This window comes from Dermacentor silvarum, chromosome 8 (assembly GCF_013339745.2).
Source record: "Dermacentor silvarum isolate Dsil-2018 chromosome 8, BIME_Dsil_1.4, whole genome shotgun sequence".
NCBI classification, from domain to species: Eukaryota; Metazoa; Arthropoda; class Arachnida; order Ixodida; family Ixodidae; genus Dermacentor; species Dermacentor silvarum.
The window spans coordinates 12126742-12146863 of NC_051161.1; the positions used below are offsets into that span (position 1 = coordinate 12126742).

General features: G+C 46.6%; 2 protein-coding genes across 2 annotated transcripts in view; one reads left to right on the plus strand and one right to left on the minus strand.

Moving 5' to 3' along the window:
* Window positions 1-20122, minus strand: part of LOC119460638 (leucine-rich repeat neuronal protein 1) — a 107252-nt gene that overhangs the window by 38632 nt on the left and 48498 nt on the right. The gene's annotated exons all lie outside the window — the stretch shown is intronic.
* LOC125939738 (uncharacterized) lies at window positions 5159-8068 on the plus strand. Its single transcript, XM_049655116.1, has 2 exons — window positions 5159-7267; window positions 7900-8068. The coding sequence occupies exons 1-2, from the start codon at window positions 6192-6194 to the stop codon at window positions 7922-7924; spliced, it is 1101 nt and encodes a 366-aa protein (XP_049511073.1). The 5' UTR covers window positions 5159-6191; the 3' UTR covers window positions 7925-8068.

Sequence of the window (20122 nt, forward strand, 5' to 3'; positions counted from 1 at the left end):
GATGTTAACCAGTCAAGAGTCCGGTCGGCTACCTTACGCTGGGGGAAGGGATAAAGGGAAGAGAAAGAAGGGAGAGAGAGAGGGTGGGGGTATGGAGACGGGCTCGGACCGTACTGCAGAGTCAAAGGTTCTCGTACAAACCAGACGCTCTCAGAAAGCACAAAAGTGCCTTCACTGCCTTCTGACCCGATGGTCGGTGGGGACGGTCTTCTAGTATAATCTGTTCACTCAGAAGACGATCATCTAGTTGCCTGAATGCGTTAATCATAGATGGTCTTTCTGCTTCAAATTGAGGAAAGCGGCACAATAAGTGGTCAATGTTCCCCTCGCATCCGCAGACATCACATGCTGGACTGCCAGCCATTCCAATTAGTGTTAAATAAGGTTTCGTAAAGGCAACTCCCAACCATAACCGACACAGAAGAGACGCCTCGCGTCGGTGCAGTTTGGCCGGAGGTCCGAGTTGCAGCGAAGGGCTTAGTCTGTGCAGTCTGGTGCGCCTTGTATGTGCAGTATTCCACTCAGTTAACGAGAGTGTGCGTGCTAAAATGCGAAGCTGTCTCGCAGCGTCGGTGAGAGGAATGGGGACGCGGCGGTCTTCTTGGTTTGACGTTCGAGCTGCCTTATCTGCGTCATCATTTCAAATGATACCGCAATGGCCTGGTATCCACTGATCAATACAGGAACAGCAGTAGAATATCATGGAACGCGTTTAGGACATCATGGCATGCATTATACGCGGTGCCTGACTTGAAATATTGTGAGGAACTTAACAAAATGCTTGCAACATAAGCGATGCACTACGTGCAATCAAAGTCCGCACGAAGTAAGGGGGTTCAAACCTTCTCACAGAGCCGGAAACGGGTGGCACGAGGATGGCGTGGTGTCGGTAATCACAGGCAATGGCAGACGTAAGGGAAGTCGATAGCACAAAAGCGCAAGACAATGTGGTGCTAGAGGTACTTGAGTGATCCTACGACGTCCGAACCAGATACTGCTTGCAGTCTGGCTAGAGTGATTGTTCCAGGAACGAAACTGGAATTGCGCCTGCACTCCCCGAGCCACAGAGCTTGGTGCCGATCGGCAAACAGCAAATTGCGCCTTGACTCTAGATAATAGAGAGTTTTAGATTAGGGGGACGCAAGCGTAGGGGCCCGCTAGCGCTTGCGTCCCCCTAATCTAAAACTCTCAAATGTATTCGGAGCGGTGGAACACCGTGGTAAACGGAGAGCCGCGTTCCCTTTGGTCTCCAACCTGAGGCTAATCGCCCTGCTGTCTACTGTCTGCTGCTATCGTGTTTGTTTCCGCGTGACAGCGCGCCTAGAAAACGCCACGAACATGTCGGCTTGGATATGACACTGTTTATTATGGCTGAGTCTTTATGACTGCCGTCCAAGTGTATCCTATGCTTATCCCAGTGTTATCTTGAAGTAATCGCAGCTAAAGATGCGGCACCTACAGCGAGCGCAATTTTCTCTAATCGCTAGTGTACTTAACATCTCGGGCAGGCTCGCTATACACTGCCTGGTGGTGCTGTTAAACGTCGCCGCTTCGTCGCCCCATTGACGACCAGTGGGAGCCTGAAATCGCGGGTTGAACACCTCGCTCAATCTCCGGTGTCACCGTGCACTTCATTAAAGCAAGGAATTTTGAAAAGGGAGGCCACGTGAACTTCATCATCGCGCCGCCTTCTCTCCTTGGTCACGCAATAGCTAGCCCTGTGTCTTAGACGGGAAGAATTACAAAATCTTTACCTGTCCACTGCACGCCCCTCCCACACCCAGCCCTTCCAGCGCACATGCATGCCCAGCATATCATCGTCTTTGCAGCCTTCCAGCTGTAATCTGCGCTGTTCAAGAATTAATGGCTTTCAAAGTGCGAAAACGCCCTGTAGAAGAAGACAATGTGAATGATTTAGCTGTCTAACGTGTTCTACTCTGGAAAGAGATACCGGGTTTCTGCTGCCTTTGGGAGGCTCTCCTTAAGAGGGGGCCGTTTTTCGAAACTTGTAATTAGATATGGGCGTTGTGTAGATGTCGAGAATGTCTCCCTTGACACACCTATTTATATCACGTGTCTCTGTTTTTCATTTGTGTCAATTTTAGCAAGTTGTTTCGCGATAGCCGTAGCCTCTTATAACAAAGCTGTGCCTCTATGAACCGCTTGTTTTTTTTATTTTATTTTGTAAGTCTGCTATGTTCTAACATCACGCAGGTAATGACGATACACTTGTTTTATGCATCTTTTTGCTCGACTGCTGTTCTTGCTAAAAAATTTCATATGGCCAAAATTGAACAAAACTGAGATCGCTGGCAGGCCACGCTGATTATAGTGATCAGACACAGAAAGCGGCTCTCTTTGAACCATTCACAGTTTCGGTTCAACATTTCGCTCTCTCTCTTTATTTTATAGCAGACAAAGGAAATTCGTGGGTAGCATATAATTACGAGCCCGTAGAAGTAAAAGAGGAAAATTTTCTTTAAAAATTGAAAAGCGTCACTGAAGGGGCTTCGCTTATGGTCTTGATGGTGTCACTGTTTCCATATATATATATATATATATATATTGGAGCGAACAATAATTGGAATTTTTTTTCCTTGTGCATGCGATTTCATGTCTTCAGATACTGACTTCAAACAGACTTGGATGTCACAAGTTCAATGAGAAGCGAAACCATTACTTCTCATTCATTGACTTATCTAGTGTATTGCTAAGGCACAGAAACTACTTCCAGTCGGTCTACATTTCGTGCGTCTGAAAGCGCTCCGCATATGTTGTAAATTATAAATGTTTCATCTACAGACGCTTTAGCGTTTGGAGCCGCTTTGATCGCATCTATTGAATAGAATTTCACGCACAAGCTAAGTTTTCTGGATTACATCATCTTAGAATACCTTGTTCTCCAAAGTCAGTCTACCTCGCTCATAGTTAAGTACTTTTGTTGTTTTATATGAACTGTAACAAATGTTTTACGGCGGCTTTGAACTATCTGCCATTTATCATTCTAAACTCAAACGCTTGTTCTCCGAAGAGTGAAATAAACACATTCATTTTACTGGGCTAGCACAACTGATCTCCTATTTCATCCCGCCCTTGTGTTCACAGAATGAAGCATAATTTGTGTCGCGCATACGGGAAAGAAAGGTGACTACAGTTTTATTTTTAAAGTACAATTGCTTAATGATTTTCGTTGTACATATGCTCAGACGGTTATTGATCTTTGAAGCATGCCTTTATCTTTGCTCGCCATTGGAAGCATGAAATGAGTCTTTGGTAAATAAATATTTCATATAAAAGACGATATGCAGACCTCTTCTTTAACGTAACGTCGATAAAAAAATAAATAATCTAGAATACCAGACGACCTCAGTGATTCTAGTACTGTTCTCAACTCGACGATCTATAGCGACAGCAGTTACTCCCACGTCTTTCTCAAATGCGCCACCAACTCTGCGCAGAACTCCTGCAATACTGTGCAAACTTCTGGCACTGTACGCTACGACAATACGCCGCCGACGAAAGGGCGTGCCGCGGTGGCGTCACCATGACGACGATAACGACAACGATGGTACCGGGAAAACGCCGCGCCGTAAAAGAACAGACGTAGCAAACTTTGTATTGAGTTCCGAAGTGCTCTCGCAGTAAACTGTTGTATATGGTATCCGTAAGCTATAATAATAAGGTAGTGCAAAAATCATGGCACGACGATATAGAGTAACGTAATGGACGGATGGGTAGAAGAATTGAGGATCAGAACCCTATTTCGAGCTCTTAACTGTGGTTGCATCAGGAGATGTGACAACAGGTAAGCATGAAGTCCGCAGGGACAAACACTGATTGCGTCTAAATATAATCGAGTCTGCTGACTAGGCGGTTGGGCATTTATGGTATCAACATGCTCCATTATAAAATCAGGATACTTTTGTTGATTATCTAGATTCAACATTGAAATAAAGAGTTAGCAAGTCGAGTTAGCAAACGTAAACACTGCTATCGTTCCTTTGGCCAAAAGGGATCTCATATGATTTCTTACGTAAGACATCGCGGGGGTATTATTATAAACTTGCATGAATATTAACAGTGCCTAACACACACTCGTGAATTTTGTATGTCACAATCGGACAAAAGGAAATTGCAAAGTCGTTTAGGCTAGCTATATGTACACAGCTAACAAAAACGTGAAAAAAAAGAAAACGACCAATGAACTTCGGCGTCGTTGCTTCGTGACCGCTTCTAAACTTTTGCACCTTTAAACCATTTTTTTAGCAAAACAAAATCAAGCACTAACATTAAAATATCAGAAAGCTATGAAGAATGATTGGACGTAGAATCTTTATTTAGGCGTGATGTTGACTGGACACGTCTTCCTGTTTCTTAGCCCAGTAATCACAGAACTGCTGTACTGATCAGACATTGAAGAATGACTGAGCTAACAGTGTTAAGTTTGAAGACGTGATCTCATATCTGGTCTCTCTAGGTGTACCGCTTTCATTGAGCAAAGCTAACTGCGGAGATTAAGTATGAGATGTGTTCAAAAAGTATCAAACATTTGGTCAGCGCAAATACATTTATTGATTACGAGGTACAAAACCCTAATCCCTTCAAAGTAGTCTCCTTGGTAGTGCATACACTTCTGCCAGCCCTCCCGCCATTGTTGGAAACACTTCTGGAACGCGTCTTTTAGAATGGTGATCAGCCGGTTCGTTGCATTCCACATGATGTCTTCTCTTGACTCAAATCGGGTTCTTTTCAGCGGAATTTTCAGCTTGGTAAATAGCCAAAAGTCACACGGAGCCATGTCGGGGGAGTAAGGAGCCTTACGAACCACAGGAATGTTGTGTTTGGCGAAGAAAGTCTGAATCATATGCGCAAAATGGGCAGGTGCGTTATCATGATGGACCTGCCAAGTTTTTTTCTGCCCACAGATCCGGTTGTTTGCGCTGCACAGCATCACAAAGGCAATGAAGGACCTTCTGGTTGTGTTCCTTTGTGATTGATGGTTTAGCCTTGTGGTGCGTTTTCATGGTGCACCACCCCACGGGAGTCCAAGAAAACGGTCAATATGACATTGCAGCGGACCTGCTGTGCTTTTTAATGCGAAAGCATTATCCAATGGTGCCAAAACCCACCTGACCCAGAACATCCGATGGTGCCTGTCATGAGTGAGTAGACAGCGTCAACGCACTGCGTAGGAGCGTCTGCTCCAATTAAACACCATCGAGTCGCCGACAAAGACGACGATGTTGGCGGGCGGTGGCACGAGCGACCAGACGAGGGGGAAAGAGAATCGACCAATCAGTGGTCGACACGAAACCACAGGCTGTGGTACGAGGAACGAGGAAGAAGAAGAGACTGGGAGGCTCGAAGAGAGATCGCTCGGAGACGGGGTGCAAGGATCGCTGGTGTCGAGGTCGGTGTCGTCGGGGTCCAGACCCGAACCCGAGAGCCTCAACAGAACCAGCATGGCCCCGGTTGTCCCTGGAGGGATCCACCGAGCGTAAGGCCCGGTTATTCCTGCGGAAGCTGCTGCTGCCGGCGTTCGTGTTCCTGCTGGCGTTCCTGCTCCTCTTGCTGTTCCTGCTGGCGTGCCTGTTCCGGTTGGCGTTCCTGTTGCGGTTCCTGAGCCGCCGTGCGGAGAGCAGAGGTCACCTGGGGGTGACCAGAGGCCTGGAACGACGCTGACGAGAGGCGCCAGGGCGAAGCCGCGAACCAGGGAACCGGTACGGGCGCCGCTCAGCTACAGCGGTCGGACTTGGTCGGTCTTCGACTCCGACAACCTTGGACTCGGACGTCCGGGTTGGCTCTACCGTGCGTCCGCGTCCCTCGCATGCCACTGCCCGCCACGTCACTACTGCCGTCAACGCAAGTGCCCGAGTAACTAAGACTCGATGATTTTTGTTTCTTTGTTTTGATTGAGACTCTTCTCGCGTGGACTAACGGGGTTAATTGTACTTTTGGTTTTTATGTACTTTCTGTGTTCTGTTTAGTGTTCTTTTCTTTTCCTCCCTTTCCTTGCTTTGAATATTAAGTTTGTTTTGAAAAAGAAAATGGCTTTGTCTTTCCTGAACGGAGGCTCTGCCTCAGTGTAACAATTCACTCCCGAAGAACCTGACATCACAAAATTGGCGTCCGCTAGGACAGGACAAGACAAAGCCATTTCTTCCAGTTATCATTACCGTGTAGTCATCGAGATGAGTTTGTCAGAGCTTACGGCGTTGGGCGAGCGTATGGGTCTGCAGGGCGCGGAGTTGCGAAAGTGGGTAGATGAGAAAGCCGACAGGGCGCAGGAGGAGGCTGCCAAAGCACGTGAGGAACGGCTCGCGGAGCGCGAGGCAACCAAGCAGCGTTTAGAGCTCGAACAGAGGGCACTGGAGCTACGCCTTAAGTTAGCCGAGGCAGGAGGTGGCACAGAATTGGCAACTCCTAGCCGCGAATCGGAAAGAAGTCGCTCATCTTTTGTGAACCCTCACAACTTAATTCCTGTGTTTAATGAGAATCGAGACGACTTAGACGCTTATCTAAAGAGATTTGAGCGTGTCGCCAATGGGCAGGAATGGCCTAAAGAGAAATGGGCCACGGCACTGAGTTTGTGTCTGGATGGGGAAGCATTGAAAGTGTTTGGCCGCTTGTCGCCTGAGGAGTCGATGGACTATGACAAGGTCAAAATGGCATTGCTCCAGCGCTTTCGTTGTACTGCCGAAGGCTATCGAGAAAAATTTCGTCGGAGTAAGCCCTACGATAATGAGACTGCTAAGCAGTATGCTACTAGGCTTTTCAGTTTTTTCGACAGATGGGTAGAGATGAGTGTCCAGGGGAAATCTTTTGACGCGGTTCGGGACTTAATAGTCGCTGAACAGCTTTTGAATAATTGCCATAGTCGTCTTTCACTGTTTCTTCGTGAGCGGAACTGTCAGACGGTTGAGAAAATCGCAGAAGCGGCTGACCACTTCATGGAAGCCCAGCGACAAAGCAACTTGCTTGTTTTCCGGGAGAAACAAGATGAAAGCAAAGAAAAGGACGCTGGTCAAACTGTGAGGTCGAGCATAAAATGTTTTGTTTGTGGAAAATCAGGACACAAAGCATCAGATTGCCGCGTAAGGGTCAACCAGCCCTATTGCGGGTACTGCCGAAAAACGGGACATGACGTCCAGTCCTGCAAACGAAAAGGGGGCAATGCAAAAGAAGCATCGGCTTGTCTTTCTTCACCTGTCGAAGTTCATTGCAAGAAAGAAGAGCCTAAGTTTGACAGGGAAGACGCGACAGAAGTGTCTCCAAATCAACCGACGGGACTCTACAACTTACCTGTTTTGCCAGGAGAAGTGTATGGAAAAACGGTATCGGTACTACGCGACACGGGCAGCAACAGTCTCGTCGTACGCCGGTCTCTTGTGCCGGATGACGCGATGATCGGCACCAAGGCAACGCTGCTGCTCGCTGATGGAAGTACCATTGAAGTGCCGGAAGCGAAGGTTCACATCTCTTCGCCATATTTTTCAGGACTTCCCATCGTGAAATGTTTGAGAACCCCACTATACGACGTGATAGTCGGGAATGTTACAGGATCACGGGACCCGACAGATCCCGACCCAGCCTGGAAGCCTCCTAGCAGCACCAGTATCCTCCCTGGAAGTAGAAGGACGGACTGTGGAGAAAAGCACAACCCAGTTATGGTGGGAGCGAAAGTCGCGACTGAGCAGCGCACGACCGTCTTGGACTTGCTTCAAGTATCCAGGCAGGTGTTCCAAAAGGAACAAGAACAAGATGCGAGTTTAGACGTCTGCAGGAAGAAGGTCGGCAAAACGTTTCCTGGCGTGGGATCAACGGCACAGTCGTTTTACATGGATAAAGGGATCTTGTATCGCGATTACCAGTTTTGTCCCGGAAAGACGGTACAACAAGCTGTGGTCCCAAAGAAACTTCGTAGCCAAGTTTTGGTACTCGCGCATGAAAATGCATTGTCCGGACATGGAGGAATTAAGAAGACCACGGAGAAAGTACTTGGTGCATTCTTCTGGCCCGGCGTTCAAGCAGAGATCAAAAGATATGTTCGATCTTGCGACTCCTGCCAAAGGACGTTTCCCAAAGGAAAACTCGGCAAAGCCCCACTCGGTCGCTTGCCGCTCATAGATACACCATTCGAGCGAGTGGCAGTGGACATCATAGGTCCTTTGTCGCCAACTTCTAGTAAAGGCAATCGTTATATATTAACGTTGGTAGACTTTGCCACGAGGTACCCTGACGCTGTACCGCTAGCGGCTATTGATTCAGCTACAGTAGCTGAAGGTTTGCTAGAAATGTTTTCTAGGATCGGGTTTCCACGAGAAATCCTATGCGATAAGGCTTCTTGTTTTACGTCGTCTTTAATGAAAGAAGTGAATGAACTGCTTGCGATCAAACACCTCAGCTCTACTCCTTACCATCCAATGTGCAACGGTTTGGTTGAACGGTTTAACGGCACTCTAAAGGGAATGCTGCGCAAGCTATGTCAAGAGCAACCGAAGATGTGGGACCGATACCTTGCGCCTCTTCTCTTCGCATACAGAGAAGTGCCGCAGACAAGTCTCGGGTTCTCACCCTTCGAACTGATATATGGTCATCAGGCAAGGGGGCCATTGAGCGTCCTGAAGGAGCTGTGGACTAAAGATGAACTCGATGAGGAAGCGAAGACCACTTACGGATATGTACTGGATCTAAGGGAACGATTGGAAAAAACGCTAAAACTAGCCCATGAAAACGTTGCCAAGGCACAAGCATCACAAAAGAAATATTACGACAGAAAGAGTTGTCGCAGACAGCTGAAGGTTGGGGAGCGAGCATTGCTACTGCTCCCAACAGAACATAACAAATTGCTGATGCACTGGAAGGGACCCTTTGTCGTCACGGGAAAGAAAAATGACTTCAACTATTGGTTGGACCTTGGCAAAAGCAGGAAGTTGTTTCACATCAATATGTTGAAACGCTACGAAGAACGCAAGCCATTAGAGACAGTCCAAGCATCGACATTCATTGCGCTTAAAGAAGAAGAAGCGGATAACCCAATTCCAAGGTTTAAGACTAGAGAAGGACCCCGGAACGATCGAGAAGCAGCGTTTGAAGCTATTAAGAGCGCGTTGGCTCCGAAACCTACCGTCAAGGCGTCGGACCTCAATAAGAGAGTCATAGTCCAACCCGACGCGTCCGACAAAGGGATAGAGGCCGTTCTCATGCAAGAGTACTCTTTTAAGGTAGAGCCACGGCCACTGAAAAAAAAAGGCCTGATAGAGCACATAAAAGGTTCTGAGACTGTATGGAATGGAAAAACTTTATTAAGGTTCTGAGAATGTAGGCGCAGATTTTTTGAGTAGACTGCAAGCGTAGCTGGTCTACCGTTTTTACTGTGTGTGTTTATTGTGCATGTGTCGCTTTGCAACTTCATTGTACATGTGTCGCTATACCCCTCACTCTGTACTGCGTTTTTTTTTATGAAAAAAAAAACTTATCGCGGGGGGGACTCTTTGTCATGAGTGAGTAGACAGCGTCAACGCACTGCGTAGGAGCGTCTGCTCCAATTAAACACCATCGAGTCGCCGACAAAGACGACGATGTTGGCGGGCGGTGGCACGAGCGACCAGACGAGGGGGAAAGAGAATCGACCAATCAGTGGTCGACACGAAACCACAGGCTGTGGTACGAGGAACGAGGAAGAAGAAGAGACTGGGAGGCTCGAAGAGAGATCGCTCGGAGACGGGGTGCAAGGATCGCTGGTGTCGAGGTCGGTGTCGTCGGGGTCCAGACCCGAACCCGAGAGCCTCAACAGAACCAGCATGGCCCCGGTTGTCCCTGGAGGGATCCACCGAGCGTAAGGCCCGGTTATTCCTGCGGAAGCTGCTGCTGCCGGCGTTCGTGTTCCTGCTGGCGTTCCTGCTCCTCTTGCTGTTCCTGCTGGCGTGCCTGTTCCGGTTGGCGTTCCTGTTGCGGTTCCTGAGCCGCCGTGCGGAGAGCAGAGGTCACCTGGGGGTGACCAGAGGCCTGGAACGACGCTGACGAGAGGCGCCAGGGCGAAGCCGCGAACCAGGGAACCGGTACGGGTGCCGCTCAGCTACAGCGGTCGGACTTGGTCGGTCTTCGACTCCGACAACCTTGGACTCGGACGTCCGGGTTGGCTCTACCGTGCGTCCACGTCCCTCGCATGCCACTGCCCGCCACGTCACTACTGCCGTCAACGCAAGTGCCCGAGTAACTAAGACTCGATGATTTTTGTTTCTTTGTTTTGATTGAGACTCTTCTCGCGTGGACTAACGGGGTTAATTGTACTTTTGGTTTTTATGTACTTTCTGTGTTCTGTTTAGTGTTCTTTTCTTTTCCTCCCTTTCCTTGCGTTGAATATTAAGTTTGTTTTGAAAAAGAAAATGGCTTTGTCTTTCCTGAACGGAGGCTCTGCCTCAGTGTAACAATTCACTCCCGAAGAACCTGACATCACAGTGCCAAAACCAAAGGGACCAAGTGATGACGTCAAGTTTCAATGGAAGTTAAAACCTACCTGGCCCAGACCCAAAAATTAACTTTGCCCAATTCGAAAATTAAGTTGACACACGTTCAAAACCGAACTGGCCCACCACAAAAATTCGGATGGCCCTCACCAAAAATTTACTTTGCCAAATTCCAGCACATGACCAAGTGATCACGTCACGTGACGTAACGTGAGTAAGTAAGAACATTAATTTGCAAGGTCACAAGACCAAGTGAAAGACGTCATGTGACAATGTCACGTGACATGGACGTCCAAATAGTATGGACGTCGATATAGTCGACACACCCAGAATGCTTTCGCATTCAATGCACGTAAGGAGACGTAAGTGCCTCTGTAACTTCTTTGGTCTCGTGGATGTCGGATGGTTCCACTGTGACGACTGGATCTTGGTTCCTGGGTCATACTCATAAACCCACGATTCATCGCCCGTGATCACGGTGTTCAGAAAGTTGGAATTACTGTTTGCATTGTCTAGCAGGTCCTGTGCGATTTCCAGACGGGGTTGTTCCTGCTCCATTGTTAGCAGTTTCGGTGCAAATTTCTCGGACGCTCTCCTCATGCCCAAATTCTCGGTCAAAATGAATTGTACTGACCCAATACTTCCGCCTATCTGGTTCACAAGTTCTCGGACTGGGGTGCGACGGTCCTTCATGACAAAAGTTCGCACTTGCTCTATGACATTTTCATTTGGGCTTGTTGAGGGTCTGTCTGAACGCGGTTCGCTGCACACTGATGTGCGGCCGTCTTTGAAGCGGTTGTACCCCTCCTTTATCCGTGAGGTGATCATGACATCGTCCCCGAAAGCCTGTTGAATGTTGTGAATGGTTTCCACTTGGGTATCGCCAAGATTTTGGGAAAATTTGATGCAGTATTGTCTCTCATGTTGTTCCGTAATTTTACAACTTGTTGGAATCCCACAAGCACTCATTACATGTCCTCACTTATAGGCGGGCTGTCAGCAACTGATCCTTTCTGCGGGTGGAAAAAAAATGCACGCATGCGCATGAATGTCTCCGCCATATCTCCACCGAAGGAAACCTTCTGCACTTCATCGGTTTACGTGGGAAAGAAAGGTTAAAAATTTCTGAACCCATATCGTATAAACTGACAATATTAATTTAAAAGCGTTGTTGAAGTGGTTCAATTCAGGAGACCACCTTCGGTTCTGGAGAAAACAAATCAAGAAATAAAAAAACAAAGTAAATAACTAGCCCAGTATCTCTTTAGCACTGCGTTTGGCTTGCCTGAATGCGTCAAGAAAGTTTTACATAAAGAACAAACGTCTTTTCTCGCTACTTCAGCCATAAGATCTTCCCCATTTTCTCAGAAGCGATTAGCCGGACGACCTGCTGGCGCGCGCACCTTATCGTCAAATAGAGAGCGAGAAGCTATCAGCAGCGCAGCTCCGAAGCCGAGATGCAAAAAAAAAATAATGAAGGAACCTAGTCGCATATTAAAGCAATGTCTCGTGATCGTGCGCGAAAGCGGCACGGTACCAGAAAAACAAGCAAAATGCTCGCGGGCTTCCGACGAAGGCCGAGGACGCGAGCGCTGGCAAGCTCGCACACCACCACCGCCGACATCAATTTCACGGTGGTCTTCCGTGCTTTTATTACTCGCACGACGTGCCGCCGCTCAGATCTCGGGCTCAGGCGCAGCTCTTTAACCGCTCGCCGCGCAAACTCACGAAGAAAAAGGACGTCTTCGTCCCTGCGAACGCAGGACATCGCGCACACATCGCCGTTTTCTCGTTGTCGGCGCATAAAGGCGGGCAGCCCTCCCTTTGTGCCCAGAGGTCTTCCCACTAGCACCACCGCCACCACCCGCTGGGGACCACTCGTTCATCTCTGCGCAGCCCACGGGATAGGAGGGGGAGGTGTGGGAGCATGGTGAACTACGAGGCTACCGTGCTGTGCTCTGGCCGAACACGTTCCACTGGGAAGAGAAGACCGCCTAGACGAGAAATAAGCGCCAGAAAAGGGCCGCTGAAGGAGAGCGATAGGTCGGCGTAGATGAAAAGCAGCGGGTCTCGCAGGGGTCGATGAAAGGGCCGCCATTGCGTGTCTGTCGTGATAGACCAAGCGCGCCACTGTTTGCAGTGTTTGATGAATCGTTCTGCTGCTGCCTGGATCCAAGGGGCCCCTTGGTTTTCTTATGCTCCCGTATCTTTGAGATTGACTGTTTCTTTCTCATTCCGGTCTCTGTGTTACTTTTCTATAACGGGGCGGTATTTTGGTATGCCCTTGCAGACAGCTCGAGCGTCAAACGGAAGGAATTGATTAATATTGTTTGCCTGGACACGAGATACGATGTCGGTATATGAGAGTGCCCGAAATTCTCGAGGCTTAGGCCGCAGCTATACCGCCTTGCAGAACTAGGAGTTAAATGAATCACCGGTAAAAAAAAAAATGACCGCCCGCAGAGACCAGTGTTGTGCGATTGTATTGGAAGTGAAATAGTTTAGCTTATTGAATCAAGGTGTTTTGTTGACTCGAGATAAATTATGCGAAATAATCTCAGTAGCGTGATCCTCATTTTTTTCATGTTCGATTCCTCTGTAGAAGAGGTCATTCATACAATTCAGTGGCCTTTTGTACGTGTCTTGGTGTCATTTACGTCTCATGAAAGGGGACGTTCTGGCACTTGCATTCGGCGCACATATAACATTCGGATATATATCCACCAATGTATCCACCGAGATGGCGACCGAGCTAGCAGCAGCAGCAGAAGCCGCCGCCACGCCAAACCCGAGAGGGCAGGCACAGAAAGTTCCGCTTTATAAAAACACTGTTTATCGAAGTTCTTGATGACATTATCAGCTAATTTAGCCGAGATCTTTTAATGGTATTATATCTTCAAGGTATTGTTCGCGTTTTTTTTTTCCTGCCGAATTTTTTTTTCAAATACATGCAGCGCCATGACCATTCGCTTAAAAAGATAGAACATACTTTAAATTGTTTTCAGGTAGTACGTAACATAGTTTTCTACAATAATTCTTACAGGGAACACTGGCACTGCAATCGTTCAGTCATGATGGGAATGATGGTCTAATTTGTCGAATCTTCAAGCTCTGTGGCTTCATACGTTCTTGTGGCTTCGTTTTTGCGGTTTATCTGCCTTCGTTGGCCTAAATTTCAAAGAAATATATACATTTTTTTAAGCAGAAGGCATAAGACTCTGCGAAAAGGCCTAAGCACTGCTAATTGCAGTGGTTCCGCTTGTCCATGCGTCGGTGGCGTGATGGTTTCAATATCGAGCTTGTGGGCTGGAGGTTCTGTGTTCGAATCCTGCCATCGTACAAATCTAATAATGTTTATTTAACAATTTATACCGCGGTACGTTGTTGAAAATGATGAGTTTGCAAAGTAAAGAAGCCGTGTAACGGAACGACGAAGTTTAGGCAAATCCATGCACTAACCATCGTTCCCTTGTTGGCGAAACCGCCCTGCCTGAAGCTCCCGTAGACATTACCGCCACAGTTCCCTCCAGTAGTTGCACGAAACTCTATGGTGCGTAACGAAGAGGAAAAACCCGAACACGAACTCTGAGATATTCCTAACTCCTTCCACATTATGATTTCTAAGCATGTCAGGTGTGATTGAAGAACATCTTCAGGAAGAACATCCCAAGTGCAATAAGGTGGCATGCAGCGCTAGCATATATTCTTCAGACTAGCCGAAAATGCAGAAAGAAAATAAAACGCGGGAGCACTGAGACGTGTAATGGTCCTAAAATGCTACTGCGTTTCCCACTATTTTATATTGAACAGTTTTGCAACGTCAGCGGAAAGAGAGCAGCACTTAGCCGACCACGCAGTATACGAACGAAGTTAGGAGGCGCTCCCCGTACACGTGGGGAATTCCGATCTGAAACGTGCAGCCACGTACGCGCGCTTGCTCGCGCAAAGATAAAAAAGTACGACCAAGAATTACAGCTGACTGGAAGAAATTCCATCCTGGAACCGCTGTCGGCCCTCCGTGGGGCGAATAAATGAGCTCGGTTATTCCGTGCGAGCGGTCCCCGAAGCTCGGCCCATAAATGATATTGTTCCGCTCGTTTCAATATGTGTGTCTGGCTGCCAGCGCTGAACGAGAGCAATATCCGAAGAAGCCCGGTGCTGCCAAAGCTTATTGCCATGTGAAGCGACAGAGCAGCGAGAGCACCTGGTCGTATTGATTGCGACTATCCGGCGACGTGCGTAAGCTTTAGCGTATACGTGCGAGATATGGCCATGTAGCGGGATCACACGAAGTGACAGCGCGTATAGGACGAAGACAATGATGCTTTGCCAGATGTCTCGCGCATTAGCGCATTGTGCTTCGTACGTTGTAATACGCGAGGCAGCTGCTCACGGACAAGACGACGGAACTGGAACAGGTGACAGTTATCTGGGCTTAGTCTTGCTGATCGTCGTCACTGCCTTAGGCGACCTGTTTGCCTGCTTATATATTCGCATTGACAGAGCCGTACGGCATTGCCGGGAACAACGGAGGTACAGATGTATAGCTCCTCACACATCACCATGCATCGATGTTCTTAACAGTTATGAATAGAGGCCGGATATTTAGGCATTAAAACAGCGCGTTTTAGGCGCCAAAAATAGGCAGGCAAATCAACGTTTTAGGCCTCCAACGTCGTAAATATAGGCGCAATAAATTTTTACATAAATGCAAATAATTTCAAACGAAGACGTGCGCGACCTATATCTACGACAGGAAAAGAAAAAAAAATGTTATTGTTTGTGATAGCACAAAGGCGCGAACAGTTGAACATAGCCGTGCAATTGTCCCATAAAACTGCTGGACTAATGATGATCATTGGGCATAATTCAACAAGCACACTGCTCATATTCATGTTCAATGGCCACTGTACTCGAGCGTTGCATAAAGTGTAACAAGCATGAAAAAAAAAATACTTGAAAGCTGGGAATACTGATTAAAAAAAAGCGCTACTTTATGTCTGCCTGACGCAATTAAATTAAGACACAACAGAAACAGACAAATAATAAATGCAAGTGAGACTACAATTTATTAAGAAATGAACATGTTCTTACGTAAGGACTGTTAGGTACAACTCTGGCAATTTTCTCATATACAATGACATTATCGGAATTGTACAGGCAAAACGCCCCAACACTGCCAAATACACTTACGCCCACTTGAAGTGCACGTGTTTGAAGAAATCTGTTTGGAGAGCACGCGGAACGTAGTCTAAGAATCAGTGTGAAGATTGTGGAAACAATAGCAAACTACCACCATCTCCAGATTTCTCGATTCAAAATTGTTCCTCTTGTCACTGAGAATGATTTTGTACGCTGAGAAGGAACGCTTGACGGCAGTGAACACCTTAAAAAGTAAATTACAAACAAAACAGAAGCCGCGTGCACATCACATTTTTCTTTTTTCTTTTGCTCTTTACTCTCCTTTCCCCTGACGGCGCTCCGCGGTTTCGCATTCGCCAACCGCGGCGCGTCCCATTTCACTGCTGCTAGCGATTGTTTTCCGAAAGTTGGTTGAAAAAGATGACTAAGTTGAACCCCATAGAGTTCCGAACAGTCAATGTTGGCCGGTAACATGAATAACGGTCTCTAACTGCACTTGAAAGCGAAACTTGAGGCTAAATAGTGTTCATATATGCGCCGTTATAAAAAATAGGCATTTATAGACATTTATAAGCATTTAGATACAAACGCCCAAATAGGCACACTAAAAGCACTATAGAAGCCCTTCTTAACCTCTTATTCATGCTCATATATCAAAGTGGGGCGATAGGAGCGCAAGGAACAAAAAAGGCATTTGCCTAAAATCCAGTCTCTAGTTATGAACCATATATTACTTGTTTTCCCATTAGTTCAAACTCGACGGTGCCTTGGCGTGGTCGCTTTCAAGGGTTCTCTTGCGATTCGTTGATTCTGTTAGTACAAAGATCCATCAATGCGTAAAAAAAAGTAAGATATGGATGACTACATCACCAGCTAACCATGTCGATTAAAGGATTAGTTTCGAGAAAAACAACGTTACAACTGATAAGATATATAGTAGTAACTGGATTTTTCAATGGGCCAAGCGTATTAAGGAAAATCAGAAGCACAACTTCGCGGTTATCTTAGGTTTATTATTTACCCAACAGTTTCGGTCGGTGGACCAACCTTTTTCAAGGGATCCCTTGAAAAAGGTCGGTCCACTGACCGACCTTTTGACATACTAAAAGTGTATGTTACTGAACTGTAAGAAGATACCACCTTTTGTTTTTACAAGAATGCTGCACAAAAGGGTATAGTGCCCATCAGGGAGCAACTGTTACTTTAAACTCTTTCGTTACCGTGCCTATAGAACTTGGGTCACCGGTGACCCATAGGCGCGAAAATTAAAAAATATTGGCGCTCCTATGGACTAGCTGCCGAAACTGTTGGGTAAGTAATAAACCTAAGATAACCGCGAAGTTGTGCTTCTGATTTTCCTATATATATATATATATATATATATATAAAAACTAGCTTCGAGATCATAATTTTTAAAGTGTGCGACGAAATGCATGGGCGTTCCAGTTAACTTTTCGAGGAAAACGCTGTTTCATGCATTGAAACACACACGCACGCACGCACGCACGCGCGCACGCACGCACACACGCACACACACACACACACACACACACACACACACACACACACACACACACACACACACACACACGCACGCACGCACGCACGCACGCACGCACGCACGCACGCACGCACGCACACACGCGCACACGCACACACGCACACACACACACACACACACACACACACACGCACGCACGCACACGCGCGCGCATGCATGCATGCATATATACATACATGCGTACATACATATATGCACACCCATATATATATATATATATATATATATATATATATATATATATATATATATATATGGGTGAACAATGTCATATACTGGTTCAAGCACATATTGTGTAGAATGTTTGGAACGTACGGTCACTTTTTTATTGCGGCGAACGAATATCTCGTATTAATTTTTATGGCAACCAATAAGAAACGAACAGCGGGCGCTGAGTTTGTAGTAGCTAGAATAGAACGTAAATCAGCATTGTAAGTGGTCTAAAGTTTCCTTAAGTATTGCATAAATAAATGACTAACTGCAGTAGTAATATTCTGCATAGCTCGCCCAATTTTTTTTTTAAGTTTGCGCATTAGGAACCAAATGACGAGTATCAGGGAAGATTTGTGAACTCTAAATGCAAACAATGATGTGAGCTGAATTGACAATAGCAGTAGCAACTGTCGTTGAACTGCGAATAGGCACGTGTCTCTCTCTTGCTCGCTCTGAAGAGAGGAGTACCTGGCGCCACCAAAGACGCGAACATCCAAACTTTTGTTTCTTGAAATAGTGCTTACATTATGAGTGAAGCTGTGTAAGCTATCACTTATAGAGTAGCATACCACACAATATTGTTACAAGCCTGCATGTGTTCGTTATCTATAGCCCGAAACTTGTCGGTAAACTTTATTTCCCTTTGTTTGACCTCTAAACGCAACGCTGAAAGTTCTTAGTGCGCGTTTCGAAATTTGCGGCTATCAAGTAATCTAGCCCATGGTAAAGTAAATAAAGCGGAAATGCATAGTCAACCATGTCCTCTCCTGGAGTCATAGAGTTTCACACTATAAAACCTAGAGGGAAATGTGGCGCTGCTACGCCGTGGTATGCAAGGGAATGCCGGTATATTGTGGATTCGGATTGGCATCGTTCTTGGAGAGCAAGAACGCCTTGAAGACGCGCCTGGCTAGCACCGTTCCGTCTGTCACAATGATTAATTTCCTGCTAAAACAGGACGTAAAAATTGCTTTAGCTTTGTTATTACACAAAAACAAGTTTCGTTTAATTCTGAGGACATACTATTGGATGAACAATTCTATGAAACGTAAAAAGTATCAGCTGGCCGCTAAAGTTGGAGGGCAGACGACAAGATTCTCGCTCGCTTTGGAAGAACTTGTCGTCTGTTCTTGCTTTTCTTCGCTTGATGCTGCATTGTAGGTGAGTAAACTTTATTGAGAGATGTAATATGGGTGATTGAAAGCCTTTTATGTAGATTTTATTTTAAGAACGCGTTATTTGTGTAGCCATATCCACGTTTTAGTCGAAGCCTCGTACAACACCAGCCAACACAAGCTTCGCAGACACATATCCCGTCATTCCCATGAGGGCACGGCAGCCCTTTAAGAAACTCGCATAGACGGTGGCGCCAGTTTACCCTCTAGGTGTTATAGTGAGAAACTCTATGCCTGGAGTACGACGTTTTAGCAGGAAAGCATTATTGAATATATCACAGACAAAAAATAAAGAAAAGAATAAAAGATACTGTCCGGTGAGACTATAGCATCCTTTGTGTGACTAACGATGTAAGAAACAACGAACTAACAACTAGGCGGTGCGTAACCTCTAGAAATGCTTAAACATGGAATTATATTATTTATCTAACACAAGCAACATAGAATTTCACTGCCATCTTTTCCCTCAATACTCATGATCTGATAAGGGCCAAGCAGAGGCAAATTCTTTTAATTGCACATCCCGCCACCGATTCAATAGATTCTATCATTGCTGCTCAAGTCTTACTCGCCTGTTAACTGGCGCACTCACGAAGCTGTTTTTACACCAGATTATTTCGCGAGAACAAGTGCCAGCCAGTATAGTGGTAGTGGACATAATATTACCGACGGCAACCATCTAATGCCGAACAGATCGTGAAAAAGAAAGGCTTTCGGTCCCAGAATTTCGGCCCTTGTTTTATCGCCGTTTATGCAATCTGGGGTGCTATAACTAAAGCTATTCTAAACTGTTTCTGTTCCGTTTCTGCAATCAGCCCTCCACGATGGGTCAAATGTTTTTCGGGTGACCTCCACTTCGCTTATCTGTCACGCGACGTCAGGAAAACCGCGGAAACTCCTAATCTGATATGACATGTACACTTTGATTATGCATTATTGGATCGAATAAACGAAAAGTTGTTATTTCCGATTCTACGCCTTTTTCACCATCAGCCCTCCGCCATTGGTCAAACGCTTTGTGGCTGGGGCCACTTCGCTTGTCAGTCACGCGACGCCCCAAAACTGCAAAAAATCACCGCGTTAAAGTGAGTTTTCGGAACAGCCGGAAATTAACTTCTTTTTCGGAGTAGACGGAGACTGCCCCATTCCGAAATGTATAGAAGATGATTGCCCGCCGATCGCTCTGGCTCTGGCTACTCGGAGCTGCCGGGGAGAATGGATTTATTTGCGTATAATAAAAATATTATTGCGTGTCAGTATAACGTTGTCGAGCCCTTTCAGCACGTACACGACATCGCTCTGCCAAATTTTCTTCGCTGAGGATCTGCTTGAGCCGCATGCTTACCCTTCCGTTGCACGCTGCCGCGATTTTCTACCAGACACTGAAAGCTGAGGAAAAAGCGGGCCAATCGAAGACGCCGGCACCACCATCCTCATCAGGTGACCTACTTTCACTGCGCTAGCCCGGCCCCACTGGAACCCTCTCCACTTCTGCATTCTCCTCGCCTGTGGCCAGCCAATTAGATAAGAAAACCCGCAAGTAAGGTAATGTTATCCGCTTT